General features: G+C 44.9%; 1 protein-coding gene across 1 annotated transcript; it reads right to left on the reverse strand.

Annotated features, from left to right (window-relative positions):
• Window positions 1–9522: 9522 nt before the first annotated feature.
• LOC144133162 (chitinase-3-like protein 1) lies at window positions 9523–26504 on the reverse strand. Its single transcript, XM_077666043.1, has 10 exons — window positions 26359–26504; window positions 26191–26249; window positions 22615–22809; window positions 21959–22024; window positions 20054–20322; window positions 18498–18610; window positions 16750–16843; window positions 14995–15171; window positions 11144–11263; window positions 9523–10394 (listed from the first exon to the last, which is right to left on the reverse strand). Exons 1-10 carry the CDS (start codon window positions 26424–26426, stop codon window positions 9636–9638), a joined length of 1920 nt encoding a protein of 639 aa, XP_077522169.1. The 5' UTR covers window positions 26427–26504; the 3' UTR covers window positions 9523–9635.
• Between the last annotated feature and the right edge of the window lie 11 nt (window positions 26505–26515).

Here is a 26515-nt window from a genome sequence, read left to right on the forward strand (position 1 = left end):
AACACGTGTGTAGGCTCATTTTGTCAGTCCATCTCTCCGCTCAGGGGCACAGGTGCGCACCTGTGCAAATGCCGATCTCCTCTGCTCTGCACCTGCGCTTACACGGTACATAGGCGTATCTGTGCGGATGACTGAAAGTTGTGAAATGGACAAGCGTCCAATCTACAGCCATTGCTCTTAGACTGAAGCACACTTCAGTGGGAGCACCTCTGACCAATAAAGTTCTAAGGTTACCTAAATAGCAGATAAGTATCCATTCAATTACAGGCCTAGGCGGTAGTCCCTAAGAATACATAGGCCTCCATTGGGGCCCTGTTGATAGAAGTGCAACGAAAATGCACCATGCAGCATGAAGGACTACAACTTTACCCGACTGCACTTCACGCCGTGTAGATAATCCAGCAGTATAGCATAGCACGGATCAGTCTGCATTTTTTTTTATTCGCTGCATGCACAAACTTTTCAGATTTGCCCTCCTGGGAGCAGCCACATTACCACTGGGCTGCGGCAGTAGTATTCCGATCAGCGGATTTCACAGACGCGGCTTACAGAGCATGCTCGGCACAATACAGAATGCACACGCGCTCAGTGAAACGGCGGAAAGGTCTACCATTCCCTTGTTCGTCTGTTAGAATAGTGTAATCCTTTAATGAAGACCGTGTATGTTCCGCCGCCTGCAAACTTAGCACGAACGCTCGAGTGCTTGACTTGGACTGACGTTATATCTGTTGTATAAAAGGGTGCCAAGTCATACACCTTTTCACACAACAGCGTAACGCATATCTTCGGCCGCTACAGCCTAAGTCATATACACCCTTTGAGTATTTTAGAGGTGATTTCAGACGGTACTAAAACCCATCACTGAGGGTGTTTTCAAGAACGATAACGCCCAAAAGAAGTGTATTTTATTTTGTAGTGCATGATGCCAATTTTTAGCGCTCTCCTGATGAATGTCCGTTGTCAGCTGTAGCCTGAGTAACTTTGTCAAAGAAAAAGTAAGCTTGTCCAGTCGGGTGAATCCATTTATAGGACACGTGATTAGGAACCGGACGCGTTATATTTAGGCTACCGCTGGTGGAGGGGGTAAAAAGAAGGCGTGCGCATATGCTCTTGGTGTTGGCGGTGAAAAAAACTTCATGGGTACAAAAAGGTCCCCTGTGTGGGGAAAGGCCCTCAGTTCAGTGTTCCTACGGCTTTTGCTGTCAGCTGGGTCCTATGCAGCAGCTGCCTATGGTCTGTTAGGCTACAGCTGGGCATCGCGGCCTCCTACCGCTCGGGTTTGAAGTTGAGAAATACTGGAGCTGTTTGTACTTTCGGGCAAGTCCATGCTGTTTATATGGGCATGCGTAATTTTACGGCCACGTTCTCTATCACAGTGCCTGATCTGTGATAAGGCGGAGCAGGTGACAATTACATCCCTTCTCTCCCTGTGTGCTTATTGTAGTTTTCCACACAAGTGCAAATTCCGGAGACCCGAGAAACGCTAAGCATTTAGAAGTACGCATTTAGGAGGCGCCAGAATGAATTTTTTTCCTTCTGTTAATTATTTCCTTGTTTAAGCGTTAGAAGAATCATTTGTGAGCTTTGCATGTGCAACTCAGCGGTAGGAGCGTTAATAAAAGCGCTTCAAGCCTCTAATGCGCAGACAAAGAATATACTGTCGCGAAACTTTGTAGTGCTCACTTTTTCATGTTTTTGTTGATAGCTGCCGACCCGTGGAATTATCACTTTGTTTCTTGCTCGATAGACGACCATATTTTTGCGGAACGATTGTAACCGAGCTCAACAGTTTCCACACCGTCCGAGATTGTTGTTGACGTTTGCTGCGCCTAATATCTGCAGTTATTCGTCACCTTTAAATGAAATGTGGCTGAGAGAAGAACAGCATTCTGAACTTGCTACTTTCGCTGCCACTAAGATATGTTCTCTTTGTGGTTGCAAGTTCGCCTCGATAATCAATTTGATTTCTGTTCCAGCTTGGTAGTCGGCGTCAGCCAGCGTGTCTACCCTTAGAAAATTTCTTTATACAGTCTGTAGACTGTCCATAGACTTCTGTCTATAAAGTATCTAGACTGTCTATAGACAAATCTTAGAGAACAGTCTATATGCAATACAAATCCTATAGACAGTCCATAGACAGTCTATTGGTTTATGGCCATAAACTTTTAATAGACTTTTGTCTATAGACACTTTATAGGCTATGAATAGACAAAAAGAAATATCTATAGGAAAGCAATAAAGTCTATAGGAAGTCTATAGACTGTCTACAGACCATTTGTAAGGGTAACGTCACACCGTCCATGACAATGCGAGCGCTCACTTACCACATCTGAACTGTGCAAATAAAATACAAATACAAAATGCCTTTATTTCAACATCATGTGATGTTAGAAGGTGGACCCAAAAAGCCTTAGATTAGCTTTACAAAGGAGTGAACCCCCTTCATATAGAAAACAGCGCCAGCAACAGCTTAGAGATAACAAAACATAACAAAGCTTACTTAGACATATATGAGCGGCTAATTTGTTTTTGAGAACAAAGCCACAAGCATTGAAATGATACGAACACTACACAAAATAAGACTATATAAACATACATTTTGATACCAGGAACGTACAAAAGATCTAAGGAGGTATTCAACAAATCAAGTTCGATGCCATTTTCTTGAGACTCGCTGTATTTGTGAACACCTAGAACTTCACCGTTATTGGCCGTTACATTGTGCGAAGGTATAAAAACCCATAAGCCCTAAATAACCGCATCAAACTTACTGTGACTCAAGAGGACGACAGACGCAACAACGCTGAACGCGTGGACCGCGGCCGAAGCGCTGGAACATGGAATGAAGAACAACATAAGACTTGCACGGACGCTCGCGGTAACGCACAACAAAAAATAACTTGCTAGTTTTAGCGACTCCAAAGTTGAAAAAAAGCTTCCCCACCTGAACGTCATGCTTATGCTTCAAACTGCGAGAAGAACAAATCCTTTCTGGAGAAAATCCTCACAATTCGCCGTTACACAATGCAAAAACGATAAACGGAGATAATTTGCAAGCCGGCGGCATCGTTTCTCTGGATCATAGAACCTCGAGGAGACACTCTGCTGCATGGGATTCGATTTTGCAGCATTATTCCATTGTGCGCGCTTATCAACTACGGCTCATACAAGCTCTGATAAACGGAAGCCTTGGGACGCCCACGCTGATGAAGTACGGGCTCATCTTCCGATGAACAATTGCGTTATCGAGATTCGTTCGTTGAGAACATCGTCGTTGACCGTGTTTCGATGTGACCTTTTCGAAACAATGCGTCCCAAAGCGCATGAATTTCTGACTTCAAGAGTCTACTCCTGCATATCTTTGCTTCTTTCTAGTGCTGAAAAATACATGCTTACTCAAACCTGCAGACGACGGACTCAAATCACGGGTGCAGACATCAAGGCCGCCGAATGCGATCGAATGCTGTTCCCAGCGGTTGTAGACAGTTGACTACGGTTACCATGCTTTCTGTTGTCTTGAAAAAAAAATGCTTGTAACATAGAGACTGTCCTCGTTTCTATTTAGCAACAAACATCGTAAGCAGGTCCCCCCCACGAACAGCAGGAGGGAATTCTCTCTTTGGCAGCCCCCCACCAGGCAAATACACTGATTTTGAGAGAGAGAGAGAAACGAGGTTAATGAAGCACCAGTCGATGAATGCCAGGAGCGAAGTCCATCTCCCCCTTCGCCCCTAGCCGTCGGCCGGAATCCCTTGGGACACATCAGCAGCAAGAGCTTGACTGATGACGTCTTGCTGGAAGTCAGGGTCTGGGCTGCAGAGCAAAGCCTCCCGGGGTTCTAGAGTGCGTACGCTGTCGCACCTAAAATCAGTTGCTGGGCGAGTTGGTATTTTATGCTTACATTCACAGCGCGAAGACGAACACGGACACGAGGGGAGACACCACATCGCGCCTGGTCGAACATGTCCACACCATGTGCTTTGACATTTACAAATAGCCCCGCTCAATTCCCTCTGCAATCCCTTCTTTTTTCGTATTTGCATGCTAAAGTATTTATTTATTTATTTTAAATACCTTACAGGCCCGTAGGGCATTGTGTAAGGGGGCGGCAAAACATCAAGTTCAAACTTAAAAGGGAACAAGCAAAGACAGGGAAACAAGGCACTATCAGTAAAAATTTGAAACACTTCAATATAATACAGAACAGTGAACATAGGAACACAGAAATGGGAATGCATGATAAGTAAAGGTGAAGTTGACATAGGAACACAGAAATAAATCCAAAAAAAGGGACACAAGGTACATCACACAAAAATAAAATTAAAAAGCACATGGCGCGTTTACTAGTGTCAACAAAATTTGGAAAACAAATACAAACAAAAAGGGAGAAAAAAGTTAACGAAATTCGTAACAGGAAACGTAAAAGAGATTGCATCAACATGTTAAGATGACTTCAGTGAAATGTGCAATGAGTTGCTGACGGAAGGTATCAGGATTAGACAGTGAGGCGTGCTGTCTGGGAGGTTATTCCATAATCTGATGGCTCAAGCCATCAGATTATGGAATTATGGAAGATTATGGAAGATTATGGAGCCATCAGCACTTCCGCGATCGCGGAAGTGCTGATGAATTGAAAGCTAATGTGTCACCATAGATGCGTGTAAAACGGAAATGATTGTGCAATCTTTTGGATGCGCGAGATGGGACATCTAGGTGAAATGAGCATGATCTATTGGAGTGCACGCACTTGTGAAATGTTAGCAAAGCGATGTCACAGCGTATGCCTAAAGATTGGACGAGGTATTTAGGTGGAACGCCTTCTGTGAAAAGATTTAGATATTCGTCGCTGGGACCAGAATAAGCGATCATTATGCTGCACGCGGAAAGACATGGATACGAAAATTAACATACATCAGGAATATTTGGCGTACAAAACATACCCTGGAAATTTTCGCGCCAGAGTCAATTATTTTATGGAACATGCGAAATGCAAAGCTGGAAGGAATTTCCTGTGCTCTGAACAATTGTAGTAAGCCCAATAAATGACATGCTAAGCGCATTAGAGCCGAAAGTTGGGCGAGTTGGTTGAATTGCATGGTAGGTAATAGCATTCGTCCTTGTGGTGATTTGTCCTCCGGCTTTTTTTGCGCTATTACCTACCATGCTAAGTGAATTTCTCTTTTACGGATTCATTCATTCACGTTGCTGGTTACCGTCGCTGGTGGGGCACTGTTATCACACTAACGTACAATCTTGGCTTTCTCAACATGCCGAAATTAACACACCACACTAGCACTTCATGATAAGAACGTAGAGACTAATGCAACAAGAACTTACGAGACTGTCTTAGTAAGTCTTACGACGTTTATTTCAACGAGTGAAAATGCTGTCATTCCATTACCTGCATGAACTAATGCTTCCTTTTTTTTCTCTCTCGCAAAGATACATTTACTGGATGCCCAGTTATAATGCATATGTTTCATTTATTTATTCGTTTGTCTAATTAAAATAAACAAGAGCACATTTCTATGCGTTTACTGACAGCTAATTTTCGCACACTAGGTAACATTATTTATTGGTACAATATATAAAGCTTGCTACTAGATTTGCTGTGAAGGTTCCTCCTTGTTACTACTTTCAAGAATTGCTAAATGCTGCCACGGCACTAATTACTACCTCAATATAAATCAAGCTAGTAAAATATGTGATGAATTACAAGCATTTGCTAATGAATGCGGCTTTTTCAAAAAGAAATATTGCATTCATTGCTACCGTTACAATCCATGCAACGCCAAATGGCATTCGCGCTTTATTGAAGAGACGAAGGGGAAAGGGATTATATAGGCTAGGCAGACCGACGAGCTCTACGCCACAATAATAATAATTGGTTTTGGGGGGAAAGGAAATGGCGCAGTATCTGTCTCATATATCGTTGGACACCTGAACCGCGCCGTAAGGGAAGGGGTAAAGGCGGGAATGAAAGAAGAAAGGAAGAGAGAGGTGCCGTAGTGGAGGACTCCGGAATAATTTCGACCACCTGGGGATCTTTAACGTGCACTGACATCACACATCACACGGGCCCCTTAGCGTTTTTCCTCCATAAAAAACGCAGCCGCCACGGTCGGGTTCGAACCCGGGAACCCGACCGCGGCTGCTGCGTTTTTATGGAGGCAGAACGCTAAGGCGCCCCTGTGCTGTGCGATGTCAGTGCACGTTAAAGATCCCCAGGTGGTCAAATTATTCCGGAGCCCTCCACTACGGCACCTATTTGTTCCTTTACAATGCCAGCAAGGCTAATCGCGAGGTCATATCTGGCTGTAAAAGAACAATACAGCAATGAATTCGAAGATTAGATACACGTATTTTGGCATCAGGGAATCGCGGGCGTCAACGATGAACGTCGTGTGACTGCCATACCGCGTTACCGTTCCGTCGTAGTGAACAGTGTGTACAAAGATCCTGTGGTTGTCAGATCCCGGCTTCACATTTCTTTTACGTCGTTTTGTCCTTTTATCTGACTACTATTACGCAGCCGGGGTGCGGGTCCGATTAGCCTCATTCAAATGCTACTCGCTCCTTACGCAGATTGTGCCACTTGATGCCGTGGTGTCTTTTGAGAGGTCGATATCGCACGGCAGCCATTTTTTTTCTCATTGGAAGACACATCTCGTATTCCCCTATACACCGATAAGAAAGTTCGCAGAAGCTCGACGAATGTTGCTAGGTAGAAGAATGCACGCTCCAGCGACGAAATAAACGTCTGCGCACTTGTTTTGCGACAAATTTTCGACTTTTGGCTTGATTAAAGGGGGTTTAACTTCCCAAAGCGACTCTGGCTATGAGGGACGCCGTAGTAAAGGGCTTCGGAAATTTCGACCACTTGGGGCTCTTTAAAGGGGCTGTGAAGGGGGCTCTAATAAAGTTTGCGGCATGCCTGGGATATTGAAGCACGCCGCTTCACGAATAGTGTCCAGCATGAATTTTTTAAATGCGCTTTGTAGAAGCTGAGTTATCTGTAGTTAAAATTTGAATTTCAGCGTCTTCGCGCCTTTCCCTCTCCTCTCGTCACTTTTTGCACGCTGGAAGGTAGGCGCTCCTTCGCCGACCCCCCTCTGGGAGCGGAGCTTCCCGACCCGCCGGTGATAAGCGGCTTATTGGCCGCGGCCACGGTAGCTGCCTGACGTCTGAAAGAATCTAACCAATGGCCACCTCTCACTTTGTCTACGCAGATGCGGGGGACGGAGGAGGGTGCGGGCGTGAAAAAGTCGCCGGGAAGGGCTCGCCAACTTTGACGCGTGATTGTGGGTCGTCTGCTGCGTGTAGAAGAGCATTATTTGGCTCTGGTTTTCATGGCAACACAGTGCAGTGATTAAGTTAGTTAATGTTCTCTCCACGGAAGGCGTTTCAGAGCCCCTTTTATATTGCGCACTCTTCTTTACTGCATGGGTTCTATGAGTTAAGTAAATAAAGGCGTTCCTTTCGTTCCAAACGCAAAAATGCATTGACGCAAACCTTTATACTGTTAGTCTCGTCATATTCCTTGTTCAAGGCTATGGGCGTGCCCCTTATCATTTTATGTGCCAGCCCAGAGGCGACTAGATTTCACGGCAATGGTTGCAGCCACTCGCAACCGTTTCTAAGGTGTTCGAGATTATCGTATGTGGTGTGGAGGGGCCTTATCCCGGAGGTTCCCAGTCACATTTAAATTTAGCGGGTTCAAGAGTGACCGGCAGTCTAGTCTTCGATGACCGAACCCGCCCACTTGCTTCTTCCGCCCCTGCCGTCATCAGTCCTTTTTGAAGGTACAGGTTCGCGTAATGAACAGTTTCCGTTGGAAGCCTTCAACTGTCTTCGCCCCTGCACGACCGCTTTATAGTATTAGACTACCATGCCCGCCAGGCTGTTTTGTAAGCGATATGACAGTTTAAGTGCTGCTGAACTTTCTAGGGTAATTAGGAATTTCTCAGACATAAAACATACATAGCCATGAGGATGGAAGGCCGGAGTCCTGTCATCCGGACTGTTAGCTTTTTTAACTATGCAATGTGTTAAATGAGCCTTGATTGATAAAAAAGGGGGCTGAAGATTGTAAAAAGAGAACACTGCTCGGCTATAAGGGGTTTAGGACGAGATTAGACGTGGCACTAAAACGAAGAGATTAGGACGAAGCAAAAGAAGACGTCACTGAAGGTGGTGTATTTGGCGTCGCCAAGACGAGGGCGGCGGATAGTGAGAAGAGCGGGCATAATTAGCAAGTTTGCTGGAGATACCTGAAGATTTAGGAGATGCCTTTGTCCTGCTATGCACGCAGTTAGGCTGATGATGAGCGTGTAAAGGGGACAGGAATCGGGCAGAGTGGGTGAGATATCAAACACGGGTTAATGACATCCTAGTCAAAATCGAGAGGAAGAAATGGTCTTAGGCAGGGCATTCATTGCAAAGGCAAGATAACCGCTGGTCCTTAAGGGTAACGGAGTGGATTTCAAGAGATGACAAGCGTAGCAGGGGGCGGCTGAAAGTTAGGTGGGCGTATGAGATTAAGAAGTTTGTGGGACTGGGGTGGCCGCATTTGCATAAGATAGGGCTGTTTGGAGAGACATGGGAGATGCCTTTGCACTGCAGTGGGCGTAGTCAGGATGATGATGATGATGATGAAACTTTAGTTGATGTCCATCGTTCGCGGTTGTTGTTGTTTCCTAAGTGTCGGTGCCTAGTCTTCCTTGGTCGTCGCCTCTTCGCGCTTGTACCTTGTATCGCTGTGTTCTAAAGTGGCACTCACACAATCTAAGAATGTATTTGAACTCCTTCAAAATGAAGAAAAGATGAAATGAAAACAAAGAGAAACTACTTTGGCACTACGCATTGTTACAAAGCAGGAAACTTAAAGAAGGAAACGGCTACGACATGAACGCTGTGCCCTAGCTGCATGCGTTGTAGAAAAAGAAACAATCATATTGAATTTTAGTGAACGATTGCATCCTCTCAGGATAATCGTAATAATTATCTATGACAATTCCCAATGCAAAATACAAAGTTATGAAGTCAAAGAACTTCTAGCCCGGCTATCCGGACATGGGTAGCTTGTAGGAGAAAAACAAAAAAAAATGGCGGTGGTTTAGCTCTGGTTAAACCTGGAGTGACGCGATAGCTACAGCTGGCTAAGTGGAACTTGGTCGCATGACCAATTACGTCACGAACCACGTGATCAGCCACGGCGCCGCGCCGCCGGCAGCTGCTCCGCACCACGTGACAGCGTGGCGGCGCAGCCGCGCTGAAGGCTCGAAATGCTACCGTAATGTAGCTATCGCTACAAATACAAAACAAGGATGTGCTTTGGTGAAACGTTTGGACAGTGAATGAATAGTTCTGAAAGGCGCACCACCATAATTTTTTTCAATCCAATGAGAGAAGTACGGAAATACTGAAACAATAAAGGGCACAGTTTAAAAAAATTATCATTACCAAGAATAAACTGGGTAAACAGCAATGTACTTAAAAAATCGGTACAATGGCAAGTACAAGGGCCTTAGCAAGGGCGGCTTATTAAAGTGCCAAGTATCTTTGTTCAGTAATTGCGTCACACAGGAACGGCGTCTTCGGCGAGCCTGATCGAACACGTCACAGCCGCTTTTGATTCAGATAATACATTCAGGACGGTTGGTCAGCGCTGGCCAGTTGCAAATTTGCCGTTCGATATCAAATATTGTGTTTGGAGCACAAGTTTTTACATGCGGCGTCGAATGCACACACTGATAATACTTGCTACAGTCAGTCTCGTGAGGCAGAAGATTGTTGCTACTTGATCCCTCGCATATATCACTCTTTTGCTTAGGTGCAACCACTGCAGGAACTGGTGACATCGTATATGCTTCTGGTGACGTCATGCCGATTGCGTCGCCGCTTACAGAGGTTGACTTTTCTATGACAGGTGGAGTCGCATGCAATGATGGACCGTCAGTGGAGGTGCCTTCTGACATAGGCACCTCCACTGATGGCACTGTAGTCGGAGTTTCCAGTAAAATCACGTTGGCTCGGGTGGAAGGCCGGTCCGTTCCATTAGCACCGCCTAAACGGCCTAGACCACCCCAGGTTTGGTCACGGCCCTGCGGATTTGGCGTTGTCGTGTCGGGTTGAGATGGCGTTGTGGCCGACTTCATGCTGAGCGTCTGTTTTACATGAGGTCGGAAAGGGTTCCTGGTGCTGAACAGGTCTTCCCCCCACCACGTTTCGTTGGGGGGATAGTAGGGAAGGTCATGGTCGAGCGACGCCGCGTCGAAACTGGAACGCAGAGTCTTAAGGAGTTGAGTCTTCCCGGCGCAGGAACCAGTGTAGTCATCCAGGTCCACTGTCCTAATTGCTACCCCGCGGTATTTTCGTCCCATGACCATTTTTGCCTGCGATTCGAGGAAAGAAATATTACGAGGAGATTGGACCTTGCGCTTTAGCAGGAAACCTACTTTTAGTCAGACACATAAAACAAGCACCACATCTACACTGAGGCTACAGAATACGGAACGAAGACCCGACGTAGAGTTTATTATTACGTCTTTATTATCTCTTAGAGTTTTCTTGTTGTGCAGCAGATTTATGCGACTTAAAAAAAGACAGTCACAAAAGACAAGGGAAAAGAGAAGGAGTGTTCACGCCACAACGCCACCACACTCCTTATCCTGTCCCTTGTCTTTTGTGACTGTTTTTTTTTCAAGTTACAATGTACCAACTGGCCCGAATTTCAACCCTTCTACAAATTGATGCGCGAAAGACAGAAAACCTTCGGTGAGAGTATGGAGACTATGAGGGACAAAAGTAACTGAGCCCCCTCCAAGTTCCGATGCGTGCCGCACTTTAGGGGGGCGCCACCTGAGGATACACTCCTGGTGTTGAGACCGGCGCATGGAGGGGGAATCGGCCACTTTTGGCCTCACAAGTGCATTCCGGTCGATACAGCAGTGCTCTTAACAGCTAAAACTCACGGACGCTACACAAATAGAACCAAAAGCTTTGGAGCATCTGGTGTTTGGTACTTTCTACGAAAAATGCAGTCCAGGAAATTAGTTGATAGCCTCGAGTAACTTAACACTACTGCAAATGTGAGAGTGGTTCACGACATATATATGCGCTTCTTAGAATAGAAATTCCCGACCTTTTGAAGGATGCTTTGTTCGTCTTCGTAGGCTACGAATTCTTCGTCGTGACGAAGGAAAGGGCAGGCCTCCTCTCCGAACCGCTCCTGAGTCCATCCGCTTCGTAGTTGATCGCAGACCTGAAAGAACGTGCGTATAGTGTCTACAAAATACAACCTGAACGGTTAGTTTCTTGTCTGCGTTAGACTTATCTGCAAAGTCGTCGCGCCTTGATAGCAAACACGCCTGCTTCGTGGGTCCTCACACCAGGCATCTAATCTGCACTGTGTGCAAGGTTATGATTCTGGATCCTTCACTGTCATGTCGGACACAGTGACAAGTGATTGAAGGTTCGTTTATTACATGTTTATGGTACAAGGTTAGAAAACACTGGAATACAGAAGGAGGTCCCAAAGTCAGAGACTATGGACGGGACCTCCTGTAAGAACAATTGTAAAAAAGAATTACAGACTGCAGATGCAAAAAAAATTAAAGTTGCTGGCATTATAAATGAGCAGTGAGTGAAATACGAGAAGTAATGCAAACCCTTATTTGAATGAAAAATGATTACACACCTAATAGCATGCAGACCAATACAAAACACAAATCATTGAATGATATAAATGACAAAACTAGTACTATTTACCATGTAAAATACTATTAGGGGGATTGTAAAAACTGACGGAGAGCGGATTTAAAGGCACAGATATTAGATGATTGCTTAATGCTAACTGGTAATAAGTTCCATAATGTAGTGGCAGTGAAACGAACTGTTTGCTTTCCATAATAAGTGTTAGGTTTAGGGAGTAAAAAGTTACTGTTATTAGCAAAACGCGTGTCGTTGCGACGTGGATTTTGGTCACTGCTAGTTAACGAAAAAGGAAGTAGATTTCTAACAGATTTGTACATAAGGGTACATAATTTGTAGTCGATTATATATGGGCACCGATAAAATATTGTATGATAGGAGCAGACGAGGGGCGTTTGCAGAGTAGTGACTATAAGTGATAATTCGAATTGCTTGATTTTGAAGAGTTTGCAGAGAAGATAAATGCGAATGACACGTGTTTCCCCAAGATGAAATGCAATACTAACACACAGAATGCCCGGAAAAATGGGGACGCCCTTCTAAAATCCTCTTCGTACTGGCATCGTAGAACGATTAAGTGGACCATACTAAATAAAGGCTGACGAAGAGTTCGAGGTATTTGAAAGCTACTGGTGGGGATATGCTTGCGGGTCCTGCCGGCGATTGCTCGACCATAGCGATACTTAAATGCTAAATAAGGTCCACAAATCAGGCACATACCTGAGACCTGAATGATCTACATAGCTTCAAACACAATCAACGAAGTATCTTTGCGAAGTACTCGAGCCCCAAGCAGCCCTCACTCGTACCCCAAAGTGCGCGCTGAAACTCCTTACAGAGGACGGTGACATTTGCCACAGGTGCCCGCCATCGGCACGAGGAACGGTCGTCTAGCAGCTGCTGTGAGCCAGTTCCGGGGCATTACAAGTTCTGAAACTCGTCTTCTGCTCGGGCATCTACGCTGTGTCACAAACGGTCTGATGATTTTAATAGACTTGAATACATGGATACAGTACGGGGACAATCAGTGCGGGTAATTACTGTGTCTGCCACAGGATGACAAGTTTCGGCTCGAATACTCGAAGGCTTGCAATATTGGGAAAGGAACACGGAGGCAAAACGCTAAGGCGCCCGTGTGCTGTGCGATGTCAGCCCAAGTTAAAGATATCTAGGTGGTCGAAATTATTCCGGAGCCCTCCACTACGGCGCCTCTTCCTTCCTTTATTCTTTCACTCCCTCCTTTATCCCATTCCTTACGGCGCGGTTTGGGTGTCCAACGATATATGAGACAGATACTGCGCCATTTTCTTGCCCCCAAGACCAATTATTATTAATTATTATTAACACGCACCAAAAGAAGATGAGCCATTCTGAGAATTTTGTATCTGCAGATATATTCCTGGGGAATTCAGTCGTGTAAAGCCTCCGGTGATTTCGACGTTTTTTTAACCAATCCATGCACTTCGCTGTGGCTTTTATAACAGGTCACTGTTGACTGTCTGCCCAAAACTAACGAAACAAACGCAAGGAAAAATGCGTGTCTTTTTAAAAAAGCATAAGCCTCTCTCTCGAAACGTGGGCCAAATGTGCATGGGAGCACCCCAAATTGGGACTGAGCCTTCTATAGCTGTCATCAAATGCGCTATGAGGCACAAGTGTGTTTTGGCAAGAGGATTCTGACGGAAATACGAACACATGCAAAGTGAAGAATACATAAGAAACCTTCGTCATAAGGGTGAAGGAACGCTAAGGGCGCTTGTCCCGAGTTCTATGTGATGTGCGTTCCGCTTAGCGCTGGAATCCTGTTTGTTGCTTGCATTTTTACTACGAAAGCAGTTCTAGCCGCACTCTCCGGTTTTTGACGGTGTCCGTCTGTGCGAAGCCTCCGAGTAGCCAGTGTAACTGTCTCACTGGGTCAGTGGACACCTCAATCGCGCTCCGAGTTGGCAGTGGCGTCCACGTATACAATTGAGGAAGTTATGCGCCTTTCCTTTTTTCAAACCCATTTTAAGGTGAAAGCCTTTGTTGCCCGTGAGTGGCGTGGACAGGTTGTGTAACGCTTTCACCAATCCATAGCCAATCCACAATCTAATCCATAGTCATCCAACAAGTCAATCCATAATTCCCAATTCAGTCCATAATCCAACAAGGCACGAAGTGTCAGTGAAGAATTAACGTAATTAATTAGTACCAATTAAAGTCGTCACACTGGTCACGTGACAGGATGAATTGCAAAATTTAGACAGTGATGATGTCACACAATGTCTTCCTAATTTATTTAGCAGTTTATTTGATTTTGCTCATTGTTTTCGTATAGTACCTGTGGTTTTCATTTTGTAGTTTATTTAATGGACAAACAATACACGTTCTGTTTTTAGCCAGCGCTTCGTTTGTGTCTGCTGTTACTTCGTCCCGGGCCTGCTATGCTTCGTACTCACTTGTTAACGTACACTAACCGGCCAAGGTTTTTGTTTTACTAGGGTTTCATTTTTCGTTCAACAGACTCTATTCTTTTCTCTTTTGTCTGTATAATCTGGGTTTGTTATTGAGGAGATCGCCTGGGCTACTTGTCCGGCTCGCCTGTACGCCTTTTCGTTGCAGTACTCTTTCATTCCCGCATCCAGAAGTCTGCCTTCTGTATGGCAGCTTGGCTCCTTTAGGAGGCCACGAAAAACGGGCGTGCGAGGTCCTGAGGTCCGAGGCATGGCCACAAGTGAGCTTCTTCACTGACTGCTTGATAACCGTCCATGCGAGAGAGAGAGATAAAACATTTATTATTTCATTGAAGTGTTCTACGAGTCAGGTAGGCGGACTCCTCAGTTCAGGACTCCAGTGGCTTGGGCGGATGCCTGGACCAGTCTGATGATGCGACACTGGTCCTCCAGACCATTGCTGGTCGGGGCTGCCTCCCACTGCTTGTATGATGTATTTAATGTTTTTAGATGAGGTCCATGCGAGAGGCCCACCGCAGCAGCTCCTACTGAAAGTTTCCATAAGATGAGTGCAGGGGTGCGTCACTTGACCACTACACCAGTGCGATATGAGGTCACTGTATCTTTCCTACCTCAAATCATCCCCAAAACTAAACGCCTAAGCAGCTGTCGCTGAATCTCGCGTTACATAGTCGTAACCGTGCTGTGAGTTTTTTTTTTTTAGGTTACCGTGAAAGTTACCGCTTATTGATTACACGTGGCCTCGCTGCTTTCTCACCTCGTAGGATGACAGGAACCCCTGCTGCTTCGTGTAAGTTACTGATTGCACGTGGCCTTGCTGCTTTCTCACCTCGTAGGATGAAAGGAACCCCTGCTGCTTCGTGTAAGGCCCAGCGCGGCCCGTGAACACAGTGTGCACGCCGGAGCCCGAACCCATGGCGGAGTATGTGCTGCCCGATAGCGGGATGTCGAGCACTACGCTTAGACGCTGGCCGCCTCTCTGCACAACGAGCTCGGCTCTGTCGATCTGCAAAGAGAGGAAGGACAACTGAACTGAACTGAACTGAAGGTATTGTGACGCAAGAGGCTCCTTTCACGGCTGCTTGAAGTCAATACCACCGCACGGCTGTTAAGGTTTTAAACGGTAGTACTGGCTAGGAAATTGCTCTTCAGATGCCCGAAGCTTTTGAATTCGACGTTGGGTCATTTTCGCAGCATAAATTTTTTTGTGATGAAAGGTGTATGTCGTAGATGAAAACCTCCATGTTCGAGTGAGCTGTGTGATGTCAGAGCAGGTCAATCAACCACAGGTGGTATAGCTATGTCGTTCAGGTCACTACACTGCGGCGTCTGTTATCTACCTGCTCAATAGCAAGTAACTCGGAGTCCTTTATCTATGGCATAGCTTCAGACGCCGAGTAGTGACTGACGAAAGCCGTTGTAGATACAGACAATGTCTACAGAGCCACCCGATCAAGTTCGCACCATTCTTTAGAACGTTACATACCCGCGGAACAGCATTTTTTCTAAAACTCCAAATTTTAGCAGCGGTCTTGACGCTATCTGATAAGGTATATAGGGTGATGTAACCAGGAGAAATTCACTCAGGAAATCAGTTGAGCACTTAGGACACGTACAAAAGCTTAATTCGTTTCTCTGGCGCTACCACGCCCCTTCGTTGAGTATGGTGATCGTAGACAATTGTCATGATTTGTTCCCCCATCCCTTTGGTAGAACGTCAAACAAGGAAAGTCCTTAGCTGACTTCAATACATAGTCCTGTCACAGGTAGGCATAGACTTGACTATAGTTCACATCTGCAGCCAGAATAGCTTTAAGTTTCCCGAGACGTTGTTCTTGTAGGCTTGCAGCGGATGTCGAATGTTTCTATAAGTGGGACGCTCAGTTACTTGAGAGGCGTAAGCAATCGATTGGTTGCACTAGCCTGTGTTGTTGCTCGCGATGATGATGATGTTAAACTGCAATGCCACAAGGACAACGTTGTCCAAAGAGTGCCATGACACAAAGCATTGTTTCTTTTACTCAAGGTGCGGTCTATACGACCCATTTTTCAAGAATTTCACCCAAGGGAGGCCGAGCATCACACCAGGGGAAGCTTGTACCCAGTGTACCACCGATGGGTACCCGGTGGCACTGGGGATCGCACCCCGCACATCCCGCATGCGAAGAGTATGGTCAAACCCCTACGGATCACCGCGGTTATCTTGTGCTGAACTTTATCGTCCTGCTGATCGCTTTTATTAGGTGAAGAGTGCAGGAGTTAAGGAATTTAAAAAATAAACGAGATATCACGCTGTGGCCTCCAGCACCACTGCGCTGTAATTAGAATTGAGTGTTACACGTTGTATCGGGTGTTCAAGTGGTTAATTTGTTGTAGGTTTTCGAATGAGGATTTAGAAAAGCAGTCCAGGCCATGATATCTGAGCACACCCAGTGAAGCGTTAGAAAAAAAAGAAATCAACATTCTTGCTATATAGCATTGCCTTTGACCTAATGAAATAATCCTTCAATATTTCGTAGATTTATGTTGCTACTGTAGATTCTTTGTGTTACAAAAAATGAGCCTATCGAGTGGTAATACTTACGTCTGTCATGTCCATGCTTCTTGGGACATTCAATCCGGAGCCCTTTGGGAACTCGAGGCAGTCGTTTGTTTTCACAAAGAAGAAGTTAACTACCCTGAAACGGGATACGACACCATGGTGACATGTTTATTGAGGTAAACAACAACAACAACAACATGGTGAGCCAGTAAAGTGAATAGTTTACCAGAGGGCATTGCTCGCGTTCTTGCGAAGAAAGCGTCAAATCACTGGGCGGAAAGAGGCAGATATATCGTCAATTCAATTGCGTTAACTGGTTGGTACTGAAAGAAGTTTTGCTTCAGGGCATCAATCCTTATTTCAAACTATTAACCGCTGGGTGTGCGCCCACAAAGACGAAGTATATGTAGATGTTATGAACTAGTCATACGTCTGGTGCAGTGTTTAAAGAGAAATTACAGTGTTGTGCGGTAAGAATTGTTTTCCTCTGATTCTATTATCCCTATAAGTGCGGGAGGGGAAATATGGGCGGTAACGAGGACATGGTGTCGGCCGATTGAGCCAACGGCAAAGCGAAAAACAAAAAGTGGAATACAACTGAAACAGAACTGCATGATCGCTGCCTAAAATGGCATCTAAAAGAGCACTGTTCAAGAAACTGTTACGTCGGTTACGCATGTTTTGCGCAAGCATTGATTATGAATTAATTTCACGAATTAGGATCTCAATTTAACCTTTTTAACGGTCTTGCGGGAGTAGTTTAGAGAGTTTTTATTTGGGATGTCGCAAGAGGCCACAGACTGTCGTTAATAGGTCACAAATCCTTTAAAAAGAAGTTTCAGAAGCCTGCAATTTTGGGGTGTTTTGCCTTTTTTGTATGAGAGTTTGAGAGCCTAGAAAAAATCCCGCGTTCAGCATTGACTACAGTAGAATTTGCTTGTTTTTTGGTTTTGTGTGTCGTTAAAAAAAGGGTACAAACGACACACTAACCGACTTCCACCATCAGATGCCTCCATCCCCGCCAAAAAGACCGTCACCCAAAAGAAAAGGTCCAAGGCGTGGTACAAAGAATTTCTTGTTTGAAGTTCTCGAATCCTTTCCCCTCTTACACCCATGGTTTATGGTCAGTGACCCAGTGGCTGATAATCCGAGGGCTTAAAAAGGCAAGCTGCAAATCGCTCGAAGGGACCGATAGGTTCCGAAACCTCGTGTTGTTTCATTTTCGGTTGGCGTTCTTTTTTACTTAAACGCGCACATTGCGATGAAAAACTTACGCGACTGCTGACAACGTAAGTAGAAAGTTGAACTACGCTTCTTGGAGCAGCATTTATCACGTCGACGCCTCGACAAGAAGAGATATATATATATATATATATATATATATATATATATATATATATATATATATATATATATATATATATATATATTCATTCACTTGTTCTCAATAGACGGCTCGGGGGCCATTAGCTTGGTGAGGTTTTAGTTAAGACGGGACCAGCAATCGATCTTTGTTCAAACAGATGAACAAAGGATATCTGGATGACGAAAAAAATGTACCTGTTGAATATAGTAGTATAATTTGCTTGAGCACCTGCACAAAGAATCGCATCCACCCTCACAAAGCGTAGATTTAAAGCGATATACTTGAATGTTAGTCATGTGTTCTTCAGCCTCAAATCAATTTTGCTTGTTATATTTGCGTAGCAGTGAGGAAATGAAACCCTATCAATACATCAGTCCGCTTAGCAACACTGGGTCTGAAGACCACGACGCCATCTTGCACTCACTCTGAGAGTCTGCCGATGTCGAAAAGGCGCTGGGTGACGCTGTCGAAAGCAGGAAGCGTCAGTACGATGCGCCAGTCTGTTATGTAGTCCACCTGGAACTTGGTGCGAATATCCTGCGCAGACATAAGGAAAAAAAATCATCAGATGTGAGCTTTGTGCAGAACAGAGCGGCATTCACTCGCTGGATCTTTTTCATCCAACCGGGGATCGCTATGCCAGCAGTGGCCAATCTCAGGTGTACCTACCGGATACCGTGGTCAAAGAGAACGCCTTCGAGAGCACCCACTTCGAAGGCCTGCGAGTGCGTAGCGGCGCCTACGCCCAACTCAGATTGCTCCACTGAGAAAGGCCACCTTATATACCTATGGATGTAAACAGTGAGGATTTGCTTCTTTGTTTGTTTGTTTCTTTCTTTCTTTCTTTCTTTCTTTCTTTCTTTCTTTCTTTCTTTCTTTCTTTCTTTCTTTCTTTCTTTCTTTCTTACTTTCTTTCCTTCCTTCTGTCTTTTTTCTTTCTTTTCTTTTGTTGATTTCTGCCCTTTCCTTATTATCTTATTCTTTCTTCCCACCTTTATTTTCCTCATTCCCTTTTCTTTCTTGGTCTTTTCTTTTTTTTGCGTTTCTGGATCCTTTCCCCCTTTCTTCTTTTCTCTTCTTTCCTTCTATAGCGGTTGCTGTTAAGGCCACATTTCCCATTTATGCGCTGTCATGGTCGCTGTAATGCGCCCGGTGTGGCGCGTCACTCATTGCGCCATGACAACACAGGTCGCTGATTGATCAGAATATAATGACGTAACTCATGACGTCGTGACAATGTACCATAGTGACTGGCTAGGATGAGCTGCCTTCGTGCATGACGTCATGTCAAAGCACCACACTGATTAGCCGGAGTTATAATTCCTGGTTCTAATTCCTCTCCCACACTCCTAACATCTGGAGCTCTCCCTATCCCTCAGCACGTCTGCCACGGTGGGCTCCTCACCTTATACGAATAAGGCTACGAGTATACGGATAAGAGACCGTGTGCGACGGACGCTTACTTTACACGCTTACCCCCTGCATCATACACACCCACTCTATATCTCCAGACCTTATGCCTGGTAACTGCACCCGGCTTTCGAAAACTTTCTTCAAAATGCACCCGATCTGGAGTTATTAAACTTTCTGACTGGCGTATGCATTTAGCACTACTGCAGCCGCCACCAAAATTCGCATACCGCAAGGATACGCGACTGGTAAATTTATTCAGTACTGCGTCCTGGGTACTGCTGCAGTGGCTTAGAGGTCGGTTGCTGAGTCTAGGGTTAAGCCATCAAATCCTGGCCGAGGCCACGGTTACTGCATTTCCATGCAGGCTAAATTAACCACCACGCGTCCTCTTCGCGACGTCAGCACGCGTTAAACAACCCGAAAGGGTTGAAATTAAGCCACATCCCTCTCCTATGACATCTCTCGTAGCCCTTGTGCAACCTCAGGACGTTAAGCGCTACATACTATACTTCCAGTGCAGTGCCATAGAAGAAGCCGCGTTAAAAGTTGCGCACGAGCATGTCTCACCCTTAGGAAAGGATGAATGAGGCGAGCCGTGTCCCACGTCCGGATCGAGTCCTGCGCTGTCGAGGTGCCCGAGAAGAAGTCGAACACGACGCCGTCGAAGTCGTACGTCTTGAGCCACTGGGCAAGGCTCAAGACCGTGTCCCTCCAGAGGTGCATCGCCCTGAAGAACTGCCAGTACTTCTCCACCGGGTCTCGAGGACCGCCCACGGCTAGGAGTATCTTGAGCTTCGGGTTGCGCTTCTTGAGGTCATTGAGCTGCCGGAATGCTCCTTCCCGGCGGGACAAGGGCCAAGAAAGAAAAAGCATACTTCAGTTTGTAAAACATGTAATTCACGGCGCTAACGGTGGCGTTTTTACTTTTCCATGTCCGGTCTACCGGTGTCCACTTCCCATCGTGTAGTCTTAATTTATTTCCGTGGGTCCACTCAGGTGTACCTGCTAAAAGGTCATTCTGTGCCTGTTCTGCAATTGCGCTGGAGCTGTGCACCTATGCGGACGCCGAAACGTCGTAAAACGGCCAAAAGTCCTTTTACAGGTATAAACAGCGCTCAAATACGTAGGCGTCAGTAGGAGTTTACATTCGCCAGTACAGGTCCATAATAAATTGGATTAGGGAAGAGCTACCACGCATGATAGCCCAGAAAAGTGTGCGTACTTCTATGGGGTAGCTCATTTCAAATGTGTGGAGCGAGAGGGCACCTACTCCATGAAGGAATATGCTCTTTAAGGCTTAGCAAGGCCAAGGCTGCAAACATTTTTAGTTCGGCAGCACTACTTCAATAGCAATCCTGAAAAAAAAACCTATCGATCTCTGAAGCCTCGGCCGTTGACCTTATCTCCCAAAAAGGGGTTGGCTCGCCCCAAAATTTCGGTGGCCCACCCCCTAAATATTAAAAGTGACTTAACCCATGTTAGGAACCAAGCTTTCGCACAATATTTCGTGCTCAGCAATGCTAAACCGCCAGCCATTTTTTACATGTTATTTTGGTGCATTATTGTCGTCTTGAAGGACGTTCGAGTTGTTTGTAGAAAGGAAACTATAGTAGTAACAACTATTTTATGCATTGGAAAAAAGACAGGAGCAAATAATAAAAAAAACCGGCCATTTGGACAATGCATGAGCGTTTATCTCCATACAACGGGCTTCGCGGTACAGCGAGGGTAACCTCAATGCAAAAACATGTTTACAGCAAAGCTACAAATGCGAAAACAGAGGAGAAATTGTATCAACTACAACAATAAAAATGCAATGGTATGCATATTGGTTGCAGCTACAATTACGAAAAAAATTCCTGCTGAAGAAAGAATCTTGCACCGGATATAACTGAAATGGCGCAAATTCACAGGATACTACATTGGCTGATAGTTTGTGGAAAGAACGAAGTCCTGTAGAGAGACTCGTTAGGATATTTTCTGGCCCTTCATTTAGAGGTGCAGTCGTGTTACGTGAGCAATGACCAGATTATGTAGGCGGTGAAATCAGGAAAGTAAATGGTTCAGCAGAAGAAAGGATTGTTTTTGTTCTCAGTATTCATACCAATAATCGGCTTTTGTCTCTACTAGAGTTGATTTTAAAATGTGCATGACATCTTCCCGTGGCATGCGGCTGTGTTTCTTTCTTCTGTGAAGCCCTCTTTCGCTTTAGTCGCTAGCATAAGCAACTTTTGATGAACGCCACATTTTCTTAACATGAACAGAGCGTTAAGGTGCAGAAGTTGGATGAAAAGCTGGAATAGTCGGTGAGAGTTCTTTGGGGATGCAAGAGCGCGAAAACAACAAGAACGTCAAACGAAGAAAGCACACAGACGAACGCTTGTCTGTGTGTCTTCTTTTGCCGTTCTTAATTTTTGTGCTGTTTTATGCACAATTAAGGGTACAGTAAAGAAATGAGCAAGAATCACTTACGATGCGGTGGCAACATCCATATTGGGTTGTAGATGAAGGATTTCGAGTATGCCCTCGCCTCGGGATCTGGTACGAGAAAAAAAAGTGGCCGGTTATTCTGTGCGTGCTGAGACTCTAAACACAGCCATTTAAAGTCTCATCATACAAGAAAGGAGAAAAGGAGGAGGCTTTCCTGATAATCAAACCCTATTTTTTTTCTAAGATTGTATTTGAGATGACTCATCAATGAGCCGATATTTTTTTCGAGCCTATAGTGACGCTTTAAGCTATACGTAAGCGCCTATCAGCTATCATTGTGTACTGTCAAAATATTGGTTTGCTAGAGTTCCTCTATGGTAATCACAACATAGGAAAAACGAATCACAGTGCTGGCACTTTTTCCACGCGTTTCACCGCGGACAAATTCGAAACCCTGGTCGCAGGATGTCAGGGCTCGCTAGAAAATGGAAGGCATGCTGAGGACTCCGAGATTCGAACCAAACCACTTTAGTAAATGGCGTGTATCCCTACCACTAGGTGGCTGCACACAGTGCGTCGCATGTTGCTTTGCAAATTTTCTTCTTTCCATTGTTTTAGTGGACAATACCGAGGCTTCCGTCACTGTTTTAAGAAACTGCAGTCACCACACTCGAGTGCGTAGGGTCCCGATGGTTTACCGAGCTTCAGTTCCTGCTCCGTCAGCTTGATCGAACCGGTCTTGTCATCGATGGTCACGTGGGAGTAGACAACGGCGCTGCAGAGTTCGGCTGGAATGTCACTGACGCTGAAGTTGTGCGGAGCGGGCCGCCAGCGAGAGAGGCCGTCCCAGAAGCAGAAGGTGTAGTAGACGGGCTTCTGTGTCTTAGTGGAGCCTGGAAAAAAAAGTGAAAAAAAAAATAGCTGGTTGTTTAGCATTGCTAAACACAAAATATTGTTCGAGAGCGCAGTTTTTTGCAGCATGGACACCACCGCCACGTATACCTGAAAGCGAAATTGTGGTGTCCGCTGACCCAGGGAGCCAGTTATGCGCATCTTCAACTTTTTCATCGTCAATGCCAATTTACCCAATGTACGTTGGCGGCCTATAATCCACTGCTGTGTTTCTGCATCAATGTTGTCAACGCCAACGCGTACTGCTTTAGTGCCCTGTTTCTCCCACAACATTGTCCACGCCAATGCGTGCAGCACACACCTATCTGTGACCCGCCACACAGCTCAAATCGCGAATATTAGTTTGATGGTAGCATTAGTTGAAGAAGACGCTGTTTAATGCCCAGCGCCAGAGTGTATCGCAGTTTAAAACGAATCGAGTTCTGCTGCGGCGACAGCCTGTGCTCACGTGCGGTGGCCAGCGAAGCTGACCTGTTCGCGCCGCCGTGGATTGGAATCCCAGTCGCGGGTGTTATTTTTATTTATTTCCTTCACTTGGCACTAAACCACAAGCATTGCAAGATCTTGCTCGGGGTTTACCCATCGGAGTAGTGCTTCCGCACTAAAAGAGGAAACGTCCCTTCTAGACTTGTCCCCGTTTCCCGGAGCGAGGAACTGACAGCCATATTCCTACTAAAACTCCTACGTAGGCGTCTATCCGCAAGCTGACGTGTACTGCATGACGTCATATGGCGCAATTTTTAGACCGCCTACTTCGCGGCTAACATATATAGCTTTCGTGATCCGGGTCCACCTGAATAACACCTAGATAACCAGAAGGGGTTAGAGATGTAGTTTTAGTGGAGGCGTTAATGCCAAAGTTAGGAAAATAACTTTTTGACCCTTATAGTTACCCTCGCACCGTAAAAAAATGAAATTCGTCATCATCATCATTATCGTCATAAGATTGATTAGCAGCAGCAGAAACAGAAACAATAGTTGTAGTGAGGCATGCAGCCAGGATTTCTTTTCAAGGGTGAGGAGGGGAAGGGGGCAGGCAACCAAACAAAATTTTCCTTTTATACTGAGTGAGAGGAGGATTTTTGGTAATGCGAGCGTGAATAAAATAAAGTTTGCCTGGTGCGCGTGTGAGGTACGCACTTCACTATAGTTACTCACGCAGACGAATTTTCATACTCGGCAACCGTTTAATACAACATGATCGTATTTACTGCGTGATGGAAAAAGCACTGAGGTAAATACGAAAACGTCAACTATAAAACGGAGACCTTCATTCTCGCTCGGCAGGGAGCACAACTGGGTCTTATCGACGGCGAGACTCGCGAGCACCACGATCGTCCTCCGCATCACTGATAGCAATCCGGCGCGGCAGGTGATGCCCACTCCGAGCGTTGGTTCCTATAGGATTGTTATTCGCGTCCAACGTTCTGGGACCACATTGAACATTATGATGTTGCATGGTATTGTTATGGAAGTATTGAAGCTAATGGTCCATTCTTCGAATGTGTAGGAAAACCTTTTTTTAGAGTGTTTCATCATTCGCATGGAGCAGTTAAGACGACCAGATAAAACCGCTGAGGTACAGTTTTGGCAACAGCAAATACGTTAATAGCAGAAAAAAGTGCAAGCCTGCCAAAGGGAGATCAGCGGATGTATGTATGTATGTATGTATGTATGTATGTATGTATGTATGTATGTATGTATGTATGTATGTATGTATGTATGTATGTATGTATGTATGTATGTATGTATGTATGTATGTATGTATGTATGTATGTATGTATGTATGTATGTATGTATGTATGTATGTATGTATGTATGTATGTATGTATGTATGTATGTATGTATGTATGTATGTATGTATGTATGTATGTATGTATGTATGTATGTATGTATGTATGTATGTATGTATGTATGTATGTATGTATGTATGTATGTATGTATGTATGTATGTATGTATGTATGTATGTATGTATGTATGTATGTATGTATGTAATATAAAATCACCAAAAATTGAAGAAACATAACAGGATTTAATTCACGACGCTTTGCTGGAGGACCAGCTCGAAAAGGCTGGTCCTCCAGCCGAAACGGCGTGAATTAAATCCTGTTATGTTTCTTCAATTTTTGGTGATTTTATATTATATTGACCAAATCAGCTGCCAGAAATCACTTTTGGTGTGTATATATATATATATGTTACAATTATGAAAAAATTAGATTCATGAACAGGTTCCCGTTCAAAAATGCTTTTGTCCAGAATTGTTGGGCACGTCATTTCTGCGGCCGGCCGCAGAGGGATTCTTGGTTGCACTTCCTCTCATGGAGCACTTCGATTCCGAGCTTCAGCCGCTCGGGGGCAGAGAGAAACACGGATCGAACCGATCAGACTGGCTCACGTGGCCGATGGCCTTCGCAGCTCCGATAACGAGTGCGGGACGGCGTCGATGCGTGCGCTAGAGTTTAAGATATTTATATTTGCCTCTCCGTTACAGCGTCACTTCGTTATCTTCCCATTCGTGTCTTCCTTCTATATTGGCCGCCCTTCTTGTTTTGTCCGCCTTTCTCTCCTGGCTAAGTCTGCTATGCAGAAGTTAGGTGGGCTTATGAGATGAGGTAGTTTGCTGGGACAAGGTGGCCGCAGATAGCACAGGACAGGTTTATTAAGAGAGATATGGGAGAGGCGTTTGTCCTTGCATTGGGCATAGTTAGGTTGGTGATAGCGATAAAAACCGCGTAACCAGTGCATTTAAGAGCTAATTTCACTTCTTCATTTTTTCTCTTTAAACTGCTATACATAATTTTAAACCTTGTTATTTTTTTTTTAATTCTACATACTTTTCGTTTCCTTTTTGTGATCTATAGATATCGTTTCGATTGGCATTTGCGTATATTCGTACACAGAGAATTTGAATTCATAAGAGAGTTCAATTGGTTAACGTACTGTAGTTAAGCTGTGGATTATTTTGCGTAACAAATATTACAAATAGCGCGTCCTCCATACGATCGCTTAAATGCGAACTTTCCTCGCTGATTTCTAACAGTTCATATTAGATTGAGAAAATTTTTTCGAACATATATTTTTTCATGCCCTCCATTTTATCTTCGTAATCTTTTCATCTTTCTAATTGATCGCTTGATTATTTTGCTTATATTCTGCGAGGAACCGCTAAAGTGTTAAATTTCAGCATCGCTTTGTGTACCGATATCTCTTGTATGCATTGGTATGTTTATCACGGTTTGAATAAACTGCTTCGAACAGTGCTGGGGACAGCCATGCAAAAAACAAGCCAAACCTAATCAGTACTTAATGCGTGTCATCCTCTATTATTATCCTCCTAAGTCGTCTGCGCAAAGCTTACCTTGACTCAAGATGGCCGCAGACGTGGCAACGCAGAAAATGAGAAATCTGGCCTGATAGCTGAAATGAGAAGTCATGGACGAGATTTGTATGCGGTGCTGTCACGCGTTACTGCTACCATGAAGACGTGCATAGCCACAGAAATGGTAGCACATCTAGTAGTTATTACCTTTTCGCCATGCTGGGATGGGAAAGATCAAAACTGCTTTTCCGCTGCGAACGTTCAGCGCATTTCATAGCGTGTACAATACACCAGCTCGGCAGATAAGTGGCGTAATTTGACGCAGGCTGTCGAACTTATTTCAGAGGCACGCCTACCGCAACCT

Source organism: Amblyomma americanum, chromosome 5, assembly GCF_052857255.1.
Source record: "Amblyomma americanum isolate KBUSLIRL-KWMA chromosome 5, ASM5285725v1, whole genome shotgun sequence".
NCBI lineage: Eukaryota > Metazoa > Arthropoda > Arachnida > Ixodida > Ixodidae > Amblyomma > Amblyomma americanum.

Coding starts and splice junctions, on each gene's coding strand:
- LOC144133162 (XM_077666043.1), bottom strand. CDS start 26,426: ATGAAATGCGCTGAACGTTCGCAGCGGAAAAGCAGTTTTGATCTTTCC. Junction 22,810..26,190: donor TGCGGCCATCTTGAGTCAAG/GTAAGCTTTGCG, acceptor TTTTTTTTCCAG/GCTCCACTAAGACACAGAAG. Junction 18,611..20,053: donor TCATTCATCCTTTCCTAAGG/GTGAGACATGCT, acceptor ATGTCTGCGCAG/GATATTCGCACCAAGTTCCA.